General features: G+C 35.4%; 1 protein-coding gene across 1 annotated transcript; it reads right to left on the bottom strand.

The window, feature by feature from the left end:
• Positions 1-2751: 2751 nt before the first annotated feature.
• On the bottom strand, positions 2752-15170 carry OASB (O-acetylserine (thiol) lyase B). Its single transcript, XM_059578054.2, has 10 exons — positions 14741-15170; positions 12004-12113; positions 10053-10110; positions 8998-9261; positions 7204-7341; positions 6925-6976; positions 6737-6816; positions 5691-5750; positions 4751-4831; positions 2752-3094 (listed from the first exon to the last, which is right to left on the bottom strand). Exons 1-10 carry the CDS (start codon positions 14993-14995, stop codon positions 3002-3004), a joined length of 1191 nt encoding a protein of 396 aa, XP_059434037.1. The 5' UTR covers positions 14996-15170; the 3' UTR covers positions 2752-3001.
• Positions 15171-15372: the final 202 nt, after the last annotated feature.

Genomic DNA, 15372 nt, shown 5'->3' with positions numbered 1-15372 from the left:
TATTCCATTATGACATTGACAGCATATATAGTTTATTACTGGGTTTCTTTATACAGGGTAAGAGATCATAATTAAGAGTTTGACTAGAAAAGTATGCTTATTGCATTATTCATAACATTTTAATAGTGATTTACTATTTGATCATGAAATAAACCTCCTCAAATGCAATACAATATACAGTAAGAAATCATGTTAATCATGTGTTTGCCTGACTTTTCAAACGCAAAACACCAAATTTTCATTTTTCTTTCCTTTTGAGTGTGTGGACAGAGAAAAGTTTCAATTCATAACAGTTTAATTTACTGGTTATTACTATTGAATCACATTATTCAGACGTATGCATGCATTGTAATTAGCGGGTCTTTATATATAATTATGCCATGCAAAGTATATATATATCAATGAAAAGACCTGTCTGGAAACCAAAGTCTTAGAGGGTACAGTGATTAAGGTTGTATGTCAAGATATATGTTTGTAATCTAGTTCCTCAAAAAGGCACATTTCAAACCTCTATTGAAATATTCTCTCCTTCCTGCTCTTGTGTCATACTTGAGGAGCAAAAAGATGTCCTTTCTTTGTTTCTTGTCTCCCTTTTTTGTTTTTGTTTTTGTTTTTGAAATTTTCAGGCTTGAAAAAAAAAAAGAAAAAAAGGTGTAAGAAATTTGTAAGGAATAAAAAATATGGGAGTCGCAGCGAAAGCAAGATAGAGAAAAAAGAGATAAAGAATTATGAGTGGTTTGGTATAAAGGTGAATTACTCGTAAGGCTACAATGTGCTCTCATTAACATGATTGCTTACAGCTAATGAATTCAACAGTCAAATATCGACCTAATACTATATGCATTTCGTATATTCTAACAAAAAGAATGAAATTATTGCTATTGAAACGTAAATAAATAGTGTTTATGCTTGCATGCTTGGAATCCACAAGAGCAAAGTGGTTTTGTCATGCTTAAAAAGCTGAGATTAATTAACACACATAAACTAACCATCTGCTTAAAGTAATAATTACAAACCAGTCATGATAAAGTGTGAGTACATTTTCTTAGCTTGGTTTAATGGTTCCCATCCCTTCGTTATATGCTTTAGCTCGGTTTAGGTTGGGGACCTCTACCCTTTTGAAGGCCTAAAGCTAACATTAGGCATGTGATCATAGACTTTGTCAAGTATAATTATCAAATAGTACATGCATGTGAGTGCTTCCCCTACTCTACAGCAAATGAGAACAATAGGAATGAGATGAGAATTTCTGTGCTTTCGAGGAATCTTTTTCTTTCTCTTTTTGTTTTGTTTTTAATATTATTCTTTACATTCATTTATTACACATTTTATATTGGTTGGCGTGACGTGTTTTAAGTGCTTCTCATCAACCGTTGGACTAACCTTTTATTAAAAAAGAAAAAAAAAATTAAGAACTGATAGATACTGCCACATCGATACAGTGGTATGGAACTAAGTAGGATAAGAGATGAGCATTTAAAATTACTCTTAAGAATAATGCTAAATACTATATTTTTATCCTACAAAATTACAGACAATGATGATGTGCACTCCCAACTAACCATTGGATTAATTCTTATTAAATAATAATAAAAAAATAATAAATAAGTCATAGTTAGTTGGGAGCACCACATCATCATTGTTAGAAAATTGTTGGATAAAACTGTAATATAGTATTACTCGATAATTAAACTGTGAATAGGACAAAATTGCTTTTGTTTGGTATTTTTCGTTGACGATTAACTCCTATCTACTCCGTCAATTCTATGAAGATGATGAATCATAAATCAAAAAAGAATCTTATATTATATGTAGTTTAGGAAGTGCTAGACTATTTTGTATAAATGCAAGTTAAAACAAGTCCAGATTAAGTCATTGCTCCTATTTTTTTTTTTTTACTTTAAACCAGTTAATCCTATTGATTATTGATTGAAGTTAATTAGTACCCCAATATCAAACGAACACCCGCGTTTATAATTTAGAAATCCACAGAAAATTAATAATCAGACTGCACCACCATTTAAAGTTAAAGTATAGGGAAAAAAGAAAGAGAGGCTTAAGAAAATAATAAGATCAGTATACTGATGCTTTTTAGCTGAGGCCAAACCTTTTCTACAGATGCCTAGTTCATTAAATCAAAATATGTGAACTTAATAATTTAATTAATATTATAACACGTTGTCTCAAATTTTTCATTAATAAAGCTCAAAACATAAAATATTGAATTAAAATTAAAGATAAATTATAAAAAAAAACAGAGTTTTAACTCAAAACCTTTTGGCAATATATATTAAATAACTACTTATCATAAAACCTTTGCTTTTGGCCGGAAGCAAACCAGAAAGAGACCGTTAACCATATAGGAGGAACCAAACGAGGAATCAACCAAGATTAAAAACTCCATGTGAAAGCAGTCGTTCGCTGGGAAAACAAGTGTACTTTCTCAATTCACACAAATGAAAACAACTTCTTAGAAAAAAAAAATTGTACTTTAATTTCCATCCAGAAAGAAACGTGAAATTGGTTTTGTTTTTACATATAAAAAGGTTCACAAAACACCTTAGAAAACGAAGATACACACACTGCCATGGGAACGTGACGAGTGAAAATTAGCTGAATTTGCACCATTTGGAGAAAGAAAAAACAAAAAGGCACAAATTACACGTTTTCATCCCATGAATTTTTTTTCTCTATGATAAGGACTTGATAGTGTTGCACCTTGAGGGTGCAAGTAGTAGTAGGAACAATACATGCATAGAAAATTGGGGACAATCTTGAATCCCTTTTATAATTTATTGTATCTTGAGAACCAATGTATTGAGTGGAAGAACATATGCAAGCACATCCCTCAGAGGGGCAATTGTTAGGAAATTACCTTCCAGAAAGGAGAAAACCAGTCATAGGTGTAAGACCCGGATCCTAGCATGGTACACACGACGGATGACACGGAAGAAAAATGCAAAATTACATTGAAACAATATGGTTCTTAACAGTGCTTCATTCATGGCTCGGGTTGCATTTTCTCACATTCTTCCCGGATCGACTGGAAAAGAACAGTGGATAGATATCGTTCGCCAAAGCTGGGAAACACAACCTACAAGCATTTTGAATTCTCAAATGAGTGCATAGGTAAGGTGGTGAAAAGAACAAAAGTTATTTAGAATAATTCACTAAATATTTTTACAGCATATTCGACAACATATATAGCTTAAAGTCCAAGTGCCAGAAAGAGAACAAAAAATCCAACATAGTTGTCCAAACTACAAATTCCACAATTCATGACTTGTTATGGTGGATTCAAATATTGAGTAATGCCACTCTTCATATAGATTTTTGCATTGGCTTCTTACCGGTTGATGTGGCATGTTTTAAATGGCTACACATCAACCGGTGTCAAAATCTAGTGTGAAGAGTCGCATTACTCTTTAAGTATTAGACTGCTTCTGGTTGCTGACGTCAAACAGTTCAAGAAGTGGTGATGATGGGAACCACAGTTTCTGGAACCAACTAAAATACTTTAACTAAGGGTCCACAGTCTTAAAATAAATGCTTCTCCTTCATTGGAGACCAAGTCTACAGGAAATTTACGTGTCAGATGGCTGGACTGCAGAACCTCACTCTGCCAATCAGAACGTAAGTACTTTATTGGTTTGACCAGAATGGATTCATATATGGATGCTCTAGTTTTGGCCCAACACAGCCAAAAGCAGAACATTAATATGCATTAAAGTATTAATGAAGATAATTATAAAATATATAAGGCATCTACCAGTAAAGTACACCACCAATTGTGCAAAACCCACCCAATGGTGAAAAGGGGGACCAAAATTAAAAGGGGCTGCTATTTAGCTAAGTCAGACATAGAGGCCCCCAAAACTTGACTGGCTGGCTTTTGGGTTGGTACACAGTGGAAGGCCACCAGGTTCATCTAGAAAGGTCCTTTTAGCCATCTTTGCATTTAATTTAAACTCTACCTAAGCATGTCCACAATTTGTAACACTCTCATTGCAACCTGGAATCCCAATTGTCTTTTCTTTTTAGTTAACTTAAAATTAATATTTGATCACTTAACAGCCAGAAAGGAAGACTGGAATGGGGGTACAAATAGCCATAGTGCAATCTTTTTACTTGTTATTACTTAAAGTGCACCATCTCCATTGAATAAAATTCAGTTCTATTATCTTACTCTATGAAATGAGACGAGACCAATCAATGACAGCCACTTCATATTTCTACAAAATATTGTAAACAAAGGTCACACATAAAAGCTACTGCAAAAGGCTAGATACATACATATGCATACAACCCCTAAGAAGGTTAAACCAAATAGACACGGAATGCAAGTCGTAAAGCATAATCTAGTTATCTGATCTGTGAAAGCAACTACAACATGCTAATATTTGCTGGTGTGAAAGGTGTCTCCCAAAACCAAAGCTAAACTGAACCAAAATAGAACCACGCACCAGCTAACGTCATAGTGCAGACTATACACAATAGCCCACCAGGTCATTTCTTAGCTGTACGGTTTGTTCCAAAATGTAACATGAAGAGTCTTAAGTATGCCTTGTTACTTATTACCTGCCAATTTATTGATTCTACCAAACCCTTTAACCATTGAAGTTGGTTTTAATTCTCAGATTGATTCTATAATTCTCCAGAGGGCACCTTTCCTCTTTCTAGTGCCGCAGCTCACTCAAGGACTGAATTTCTCACAAGTTTTTTCATTGTTAGGATGAAAAAAGGGACATACCGTAATGAGCTTTCCTGCATTCTCAGGTCTCTTTCCAACCTTCAGTGCGGCAGCAGCTGCCGCCCCAGAGGAGATGCCCACCTAAATAGTAAGGAAACCATGTGAAAAAAGAACAATTTAGCACACACATACATGCAAAAATACTTAAAAATTTCCACACCCACACCCACGCACATACATTCATATAAATGTAACATATGCACATATGTGTATCTGTGAGAGAGAGAGAGAGAGAGAGAGAGAGAGAGATTTCCAGGATTTTATTTTATTTTTTTTTTTTTTTGAATCACTAAAAAATTCCCAACCTGCGCAAATCCCACACTCATGGTAGATCGAACCCCAAACCTCCCCCCTGAATGGAGGAAGGGGGAGGGGATGTTGAAGCCAAGGAAAAGTACAAAGAGAGAAGATGATTGAATACAATTCAAATATAAAACAAAGATGTTATGCCCTCATCAACTAGAAGAAGAAAAAGCATATTGACAGCATGACACTACTTCCGATCACTATGGGTCACTATGAGTGGGAATGTCCTGGTAGATTCACAATCCAACTGAATGATAGTAAAGAACATGGTAAAAAGCAATCTATTGCCGCCTTAACTGACTTCCAAGTTCTGTTTCTTCCTTTCTGATTAACTAAATAATATCATGAAGCAGATGTAGCATCTTGCTTGTTGAAATTTCATGACTAAAATATAACTGATCTCTGTGTGTGTTTACAGAAGAAAAAAGATTTGTCAAATCGATGACAAATCCTCATAGGAAAGACTATCTATTCAATCATTTTGTTCTGCTTTCACCTCTCTTTTTCTTGTTATAATTAAGCCATTCTAGTGCATCCAAGTGAATGCAGAGAGGTATACGCCATGGCATACTGTCCAATTGGGCTTCCAACTCAAATTTTAAAATGGCTGAAAAGACAAATAAAAAGCACTAACTAGCAAGCCTTCCTGGAGTGCTACTTGCTTTGCAGTTTCAACAGCTTCATCACTGGATATCTGCAAAAATGACAGCATGTGAGAACTTAGTAATGGTAAACACACAAAAAGAAGAGTTGACGTTTATGACAACTACTAACCAAAGAACTCTAATTCAGATGAAAATTCCTCCCCTTGTAAGAATAAGATGGAGGATGAAGTCGTAAGTTCAAAACTCACTGGGTATGTGTGTAGCTTACTAATACAATAATTTATTTATTTTTTTTTTATAAAAAAAAAAAAAAAAGGAAAATTACATAGGAAATACTAGTGCCTACACATATTTAATAGTGTGAATGCTTCGTTTTTACTTATCAAAAAAAAAATTGCAAACGCATGTTTTACCCAGTGGACCATTGAACCAAAAGATAAGGCAAGTAAGGCATTGAAGGCGCAGATCTAAGCAGTTTTTTTTTTTCCCTTGAAGATTATACTGTAGAAAGAAGAATGTACAAAAGAAAATCAACATGCTCGTGTATGACTAGAGATGACCTATGTTCATGCATAGGCACGTGCACTGCACAAATAAGGGTCACCGACAGATTCTCATTAGACATCTCCAGTCTTAATTAGCACTTGGAAAATGGCCATGTTTATGCTAATTTAGGCTGCATTACATAGCAGCAACAAAGATGATGATCAGTCTATATTATGATCTATTAGTACAAAAATTACTATGTTCTGAAATTTAGCATCTACAATTACCACAATCCCATGTAATGAACCTACTTCCACTTAACTAGTTATTCGCTGATCACTTAACCAAGAATGTATTGTCATAATGGTACAAAGATGCAAGATTAACAAAATTCCACATTAGCATAATCAAAATTTGTACTGCCCAAATCAGTGAAAGTCCCACTACTTGGTCTTGGGGTGGTCGGTCATCCATGACATGAGAAGATTCCAAAACCTCCTAGGGAATAAAGTAGAAGAAAAACAGAAAAAATCAAATTGAAGGCAATATGGTATATCATAAAAAATTAAAATTAAAATTAACACTTGACCACTATGACTTCGTCGACCACTTCTCGATCCAAATTCCTGGGTACAAAACCAGCTCCAATTCCTTGAATCTTGTGAGGACCTGCATTTAAATGGTAATAGCATAACAAGTCAAATAATTAAAAAATTTTAAAACCCTTAAAAATATATTAGATTTAACTGAAATAGTCAGAATTATTTGTTGTCTTACCAGGCTTTCCACCTGAAAGTATGTTGCTTTCTAAAGGTTCTATACCAATGACCTGATACATCACGGGTCAAATGGGACTGCTCAAATAAAATATAAATAAAGGTAAAAGATGACAGCCCTTTCTTTGAAAACATTTTTCTCATCACTAAGGGAAATCATATGCCAGGAAAAGCTTGAAACTCCCCATCCCTCTTCATAGGACATGTTGTAATGAGCAATTTGGTAAAGTCAGCACATAAACATAAGACAAATGTCTGATATGGTTTGGCAAAAACTTACCTTTATTTTGGGATTTTTCTGTTTAAGGAACTGACCAACACCAGAAATGGTTCCACCAGTTCCGATGCCTGCTATAAATATATCCACCTTGCCTCTTGTATCTTCCCAGATTTCTGGACCAGTTGTGTCATAGTGTACCTGCACATAGAACACAGTACCCACATTTTATATCTCACTGTATCAAAGCCAACATGCTACTAAAACAAGATCTCCAGGCCAAAGCATTGTCCTAATAATACAATCCTACCTACACAAGTATTTATATTCTATAGGAACAACTAAGAAAACTTCTCAGAAAAAGCTTCGAATTTGAGTACTCAAATCCTTAATATAACAGCAGTCTCATATCCGGGTCTACCTATTAGCAATCAAACCGAACTGTTTGCTCTCATCTTAAACAGTTTCAATATCATTAATGTCATTATCATCAACGTCACTATTATATATTTTATAAGTAATAAATTAATCATCATCATTACTATTACGTGACTGAGAAGAAAATATCCAGGACAAATACAATGAGGAAACTTGAGGCTTAGTTATCACTGGCTGCCATCTAGAACTGGGCCCTTGTCCATTCTACACGTTCCAGGAGTTGTTTTACATTGCTATCTAGACAATCCATATTTCAGGTCCACAACACTAGCAAGATGACCCTATAATCTTGATAGGCAAGAATATACTATACATAGGATGTAAGGTGATTGAAATAATCCCATCAGTACACCACATGGAGAACTCTTAGATGGCTCCTCACAGCTATTCTGTTAATTACGTGCATCTGCACAATATTATTCTGCGTCAATGCAATTGATCTGTTTCTGCAAAATGTTTCAGTTGATCGCCAGACTTTGCACTGCAGGTTCTTTAATTGGAAAAACATAGCTAAAGCATAAATGGTAATACAACAGTAGTAATGAACATAAACTGAGAAAATGCAGGAAAGTTTGTTTATGAAACGGATAAGCCCCATTTCCACCATAGTTACAGGTCTGGGATCACATCGCTCCTTCCATACACTTGCCATCAGGGTTTTCGATTGAAATTGTGACACATGGCCCAATAAAATAGTTCCAGAAGTACCACCTCATCTTGGCACATGGCAAAAAAAAACAAAAACAAAACAAAACAAAACAAAAAACCAAGGAAAAAAAGGGACCACCCCATTAGAGGGGATGGATGAGCAGCCATCCCCTCCATTTTCTGTTGTTTTTTTTATTTCTTTTTTTCTTTTTTTAAATTTAATTTTTTTACCATATGTTAAGTTGAGGTGGCACTGTTATCTCTGTTGAGTTATTTTATTGGGTCTGACGTGGTTTTATACCTACATGTCACAATTTTCGTTAAAAAACCCTAATGGTAGATATATGGAGGGAGCGATTTGATAACAAGCACACCTTAAGAAGCGATTTGATAAATTTTAAACCCTAGGGAGTGATTTGATAAAAGGTTAAACCCCATAACCACTACAATATTTTTCCCTTATTAAAAAGCATGTGCCTGTTAGGACTGCAAGTTTCTTAATTTGTAACATAACATAATTATAATTAGAAGATATGCATGATCAGTAGGATTGCAAGAAAACTTCATCAGATGAGATATGAGTCGAATTCCAATCATACTGTGGGCATATCTGGCATTGTCCCTCCTGACATAAGTCTTCTCATGCTTTGTGGTTGGTATACAATGAGTCCATGACACTAGATAGTGGTAGAAAGCAGTGACAGAGGAGAACTATATCCCGAGATAATTATGAGGTGCAACAAGTCATAAGTGGATACTGTGACCACATACCTTAGGATTAGCAGGATTGTCAAATTGTTGAAGCATGTAGGCGTTGGGAGTGCTTTTCAAAATCTCTTCAGCTTTTTGAACTGCTCCCTTCATGCCCTTTGCTGAATCAGTCAATACAAGCTCAGCCCCAAATGCTTTAAGAAGAACCCTTCTTTCCAAACTCATTGATGCTGGCATTGTCAAGATGAGTTTATATCCTTTTGAAGCAGCAATAAATGCAAGACCAATGCCTGTGTTTCCACTTGTAGGTTCCACCAGAATACTCTACAAAATACATGAAAGAAAACAGCTATCTCAGAATGATTCCGGATGTTATGCAGAGCAAATAAATGAAGCTCCAATTTAGTCTGCCCATCAGAATGAGAGCCACAAAATAATATGGATACTGATTTGTATGAGTCATCTCATGGTGACTCAATAAAAATCGCAAACATTTGTGTCAGTTAAAAATTACAAATAGAAGACAACAACAGATGAACTCAATTACTAAATCCACAACAAAAGGCTTTAGATTTCACGACAGTCAAGCCCCTACAATTTCATGTCACCATCATTGCAACTATTGCATGCTATAGGCTATTGCCAATATAATGTCAGACAACTTTCCTGCAAAGCTGGAGTAGATGAATACATGATGAATCCAATTACTGGCTTGAAATATAAGTGACACAGGCCCCGCTATAATTTATGACAAAAGGCATGCATTAAGGTCCACTTCCTGATACAGGAAAGGCCAACCATAAATTGACCTTCACAACTAAAAAGTTTAGGGTCTGACGGTACACCATTACTCTAGCTTAAGGCATAATACTCCCATAGAAACATACTAAAATGGAATTACATTGATCTGGGCATTCACGCTTACAAAAAATTGCATACAGAGATCATTTTCATCGAGGTGGCCAATCAAGGAAGGGCTACCTTGTTTTAGGAGGAGCCAAATTTCTGGCTCAAGTGTCCAAATGGAAAAAATCCTTAAGGTAATGCTGCGTATAAAGTAAGTGCATATTACAATTTCATCAAAGTGCATAAGAGTTGTATCTGCCGCCCCTTACCTTTCCAGGCGTTATTACTCCTTTTTGTTCAGCATTAGTTATCATACTGTAACCTATCCTGCAGCCAAATATCAGAACACTTAATGAGAACATTAAACATCATTTTCCAAGTCTAGTCCCAAGACTTTTAAGGACAGATACTAGGATATTAGAAGGATAAAAATTATCCTCACAGTATAGTAAACACCTTTTTGATCTTAGATATGACATATGAGTCTTTAATCACTACAACTGGACATATTAGCTGTCTAAATTGTGAGCTTGTTAGGACAGAAAGCTAGATTTTACTCACTGAAGAAATGACCTTTTAGAAAACATAAAATGCATAAGGCACCCCAAGTACACAGGAAGTATACAAGAGAAGTCACCTAACTAGTAGAAGCAAAAAGAACAAGAAACTTATGAAAAATAATCACCAAAGCAAAAACAAAAGAAGTTATCCAAAGATACAGGGTATTAAAAAATAAAGACTTCAACTCCTCCAAAGTCCTCTCGCAGTCCTCAAAACTTCTAGCATTCATTTTCTTCCAAAGACATCACAAGGCACAAAGGTACCATCTTCTACACAACAACATTTCGAGTTACCGGCAGTAAAAAAAAAAAATCCACATAGCACAAGCAACCTCACAATGAAGAAGAAGAAAATCCACAAACTTCCCATTCCTTTTACACATACAACACCTATCAACCACAATAATGTGCTGCTTCCAGAGATTGTCCATTGTAAGGATCTTTCCTAGGGCCGTCGACCAAGCAAAAAAGCCACCATCAACGAAACCTTAGTTTGCCTAACACTCTTCCAAGGGAAGCGAAAACCGTCATTACAAGTCATGACACTAGAAAAGGATTTACCTATAAAATACCCTCTTTGGAAGGGACCCACCACAGCTTGTCCTCACCTTCCGGTCTTACTCTCCCTAAATACAACATCCAGAAGAACAAGGCAAAGACATCCACCTCCAAATCATGAGCTGCTTTGGGAACATCCAGGAATTTCCAAGAGATCCGCAACAAAGGCATCCTTTGCACATGTAATACCAAATAAACCGGGAAAGGCTTCCTCAAGGGTCATATCCCCACACCATAAATCATACCAGAATCGAACCTTGGAGCCATCTCCCACCTCAAATCTAGTATGACTTGAAAACTTCTCCCAACCACTCATAATATTTTTCCATAACCCCGCCCCATACGCCTCAATAGGCTTCCTACAACACCAACCTCTCCATGAACTCCCATATTAAGTGTTCACCAAGCCCTTCTCTCATGTCCATAGCGCCAAAGCCATTTACCTAAGAGAGCATGATCGAACCTCAACAAGTTTCTAATCGTCAACCTGCCCTCAGAGATTAGCGTACACACTATAGACCATCTCACCAAGTAATATTTGAACTCTTTGTCTAGCCCATCCCATAAGAAATCACATTGAAGCTTCTCAATACGGTTTGTAACACCATGGAGATAGGAAAGAGGGACATAAAATACGTAGGTAGATTGGAAAGGGTGCTCTTGATAAGGGTAAGCCTACCACCCTTAGACAAATACAACCTTTTCCAACTAGCCAACCGACATTCTATCTTCTCAATAACACCATCCCAAATATGCTTGGCCTTATGGGAAGCCCCCAACGGAAGACCAATATATTTCAAGGGCAAAGACGCAACCCCAAAATCTAGAATCCCAGCCAGCTCAAACACATTATCAACATCAAAAAATACCTGCACGATCAGAAAGTATGGAAAATCTGACATATGAACGCCCTGGAACTCCACAAAAGCTTCAAATATTCATAGAAAAGAATCAAAAAGCAGTGTGTATTGTAAGTCCACATAATTCTCAAAGTGGGTCATTCAGATTGTCAGTTCTATCTTCACACTTCAACACCATGAATACTAACTACAAGATGCTCATAAATTTTTAAATCCTAGAGTAGCATTTTTATCTTCCTCACCTGTCCTTGACACTACAACATGGCTCCATGATCTCAAGCTTGGCAGCAATATTTGCTACAGACCCCTTCACAATGCTATTCAGGTAAACCATTGGGGTTTTTCCTATAAGCTGTGTCACAAAGCAACCAATATAAAAAATAAGTAAGAGATTAAAGTATGACACAGTGCTTTTATATATAGATATAAGGTATGCAATAAAAGAAGGCACATAGCTTTACATATAGCAAGAACTGAAGTTTTGGACCCTGACAGAAAACTATTGACTGCAACTAATGGCATTTATTTGACCACCTTAAAGTGGAAGATTGCAATTCATCCCTGCCACATTCCACTGTAAAGAGGAGTAAAGGTGTTCTCAAGAACTTCAGAGTCAAGATGCACCAAGATCAACGTGAATAATGTCAAGACAACTCAATTTGGCCATGATTAAAGTTGTAGACAATCCACAGAATATCAATGCACTTCTTCTCGATGGTTAATGATATAAGAATACTTGATTCCATGATGAACATTTCAGGCCAAGAAATAAGGTCACAGTACTAGCACATAACCCAAAATCTAAAATGTTGTGAGTAGCAAATTCTTTATTACCTTGATGTTAAGATAGAGAATTGAGAGAACAAATTCTAACTTTTGAGACGTGTAAGAAGCTAACATGACAAGCAGTATACTCTGCAAACTGATAATCACACTCAGAAATATTTTAGTTTTTTGTCATCATTAATTTACAGAATTTTGAAATTTTGTAGGTTAATAATACAAGATGAGCTCCTTAACAATATATACAGAGTAGCAAAGAAATTTATAAATGAAAAATGATCCAATTATTATAAAGTGATTATCACTTCTAAGTTGTAAATCACTGAAACTCATTTTTCCAAATTGGATCAGCTGCAGGTAAGTGAAACAATGCACTCTGCAACGATTGATCCAAAAGTTCCTCGCTAAAAACAAGCATTGACAGCTTAGAAAAAAGTTTTTGATAAGTAAGCATTGAGAGCTTAAATAAAATAACAAAAATTCAGTGAAAGATGCTCAAACTTGATGATCCTAATATTATTCATGGATTACTTTAACCTAAAAGTAGCTCCATCAGGAAAGAGTTGACTTTATCACCTGTTAACACAAGGTATCCAAAACAGATAAAGTAATCAAAATTTTGAAAATTTCATGTTCATTGTAGTAAAATATTTTCTTCCTTTGAAGTACAGATTTTTAATGGCAATTTCCTTAAGTCCTTTTAACAAAGTATTAATTTCACAACTAGAGTGTCAATTATTGATGAAAGAAACCCATTTCAGTGCTTCCATCTTCAGTCTTAAAGTGAAATTGTACCTCAGCAACACTAGCCTGGATAAAAAATTGATACTCAAAAAATGTTAACATTATACATTAAAGAAATAATCCAACCAGAAGTTCCCATGATAATAGCAAACCTTATCAGCAAGTGTGAAGCCACAGAATAGATTGCATGAATTTTTTAATGGTTTAAACAAGCTTTCTTCTAAATGTTCCACTTTATTATATTCCAGAATTCACTTTCGAATTTAAAAGCATTGGACTAAGCCCGTCCGAAAATACATAATAGCATCACCAGATTACTACTTTCTTTTTAACATTTTGATTAATAAGTTATATCATTGGCTCTTAAATCCACAACTTCCCTCTTCAACCCATTCTTACAGGGGAGGAGATGCCATTGAGGTACAGCTCATTGGCCAAACTACTAGTTAAAAATTAAAATCAATAAGCACATTTCACCTAGAAGAAAAAAATGAAAACTACAAAAAACTTAAATCTTTGTTCCATAGTTATTGAACGCAAAAATCCTACATGAAGTAAGAGTTTGACCAGATCAACAATTACACAAAGCACCCAGATGTTATTGACCTGCATATTTCTCTCTCACTTTTTTATTTTTTTATTTTTTATTTTTAATTACGAATACAACTACATTGCATTATTTTTCAAGAATTAAAAAATATTATCCCACCAATTAACCTCGAAATGGTCAGTTTACTCAACAAAAAATATAATAAAGTAACATAACAACTCACTCTTTTTATTGGTCAGAATAACAATTAACTTAAAATGATTTAAAGAGCTGTAATTTTCATCCTTGTTCACCAATAAGTTGACCTCCAACATAGCTAGCATAGTCATAGTAAGACTTGACCTTATCAACAGTAACAAAAGTACAACGAAGATTCGAGAAAACATATAAATTTCCTTTTAAGTTACCTCTTCTAGTCATGAATGCGTTAAAACATCTGCCAATTTCCATCCATTTTCTCAACAAATCAAAACGGCCCACTTCATGATTTTCGTTAATTATCAGGAAAAAAATAAATTTTAATAGTCGGACATGGGTGAAAATTTACATCAAATCTGAAATTTTCCAATAAACTAATTCATAAATAGATACTCTTTAACGTGAATAACGTATTCACCAACACTGAAGCATCCACTAAGCAGCAAAAACCAATCGAAATTCTCCAACTCACACTCAAATTTCAGTAATGTAAAAACAACCCAACTACATAATTCCCACAAATAATCCTAAAAGCAACATGATTATCTCGCATAAGTAACTTAATTCTCAGAGTCAACCAACTCCAACTAAAATGACCAAGAAACCAAAACGACCCACTTCATAATCCTCAAAATTATCCTTAAAAAAGAAGAAGAAGAAGAAGAAGAAGAAGAAGAAGAAGAAGAAAATGGATTGTGACTGACCTGAGTGACATCCTCGGCTATGTTGAGACCTTCAATCTCTGTCGGGGGCTTCACAGACACTGCCTTGCACACGACAGAGCAACCTGAAGACAGCCTCCTGCTGGCACAATTCTTGTTCCTCAGCCTCAAAGAAGTGGGCGTACCCACCCAGGATTGTTTCAATGTCCGAGAAGAGTCGGCAAAGAGCTCAGATTTGGAGTTGCATAGAGAGGATGTCAACGGATTGATCAGAGAAGCAGAAACAGCAGCAGCCATTGTTTGTCAGCACTAAGTTCTCTTTCCTCTGGGGTTTTGTGTTGGCCTCTCTTGTTGAGAGAAACGAGCAAAACGAAAGTATTAAAAGGATGATTTTTGGCTGTGAGAGACCCGGAGCTTTGGCTTGTTTCGGTGCAAACTACATGGAAAAATATTTTTCTGCAAATATATATAGATATATATATATTTGAATTGAGTCTTTAAAATAACCCACTTTAATGTAAATCGAGAATTCGTATGTCTGAAGTGAAGATTAAGCAAAACGAAATTCTGAATATTTTATTATAAAAATAAATTAGAAGCTCGCATCTTAAAATCAAACTCGACAAAGCATGGTGTGTGATTATATTATGGGTGGCTGCAATTTTTTTCTCGAA

This window comes from Corylus avellana, chromosome 2, assembly GCF_965113065.1.
Source record: "Corylus avellana chromosome 2, dhCorAvel1.hap1.2, whole genome shotgun sequence".
NCBI classification, from domain to species: domain Eukaryota; kingdom Viridiplantae; phylum Streptophyta; class Magnoliopsida; order Fagales; family Betulaceae; genus Corylus; species Corylus avellana.
Note: the sequence above shows the minus strand (reverse complement) of the source record. Positions and strands in the feature narration are given on the sequence as shown.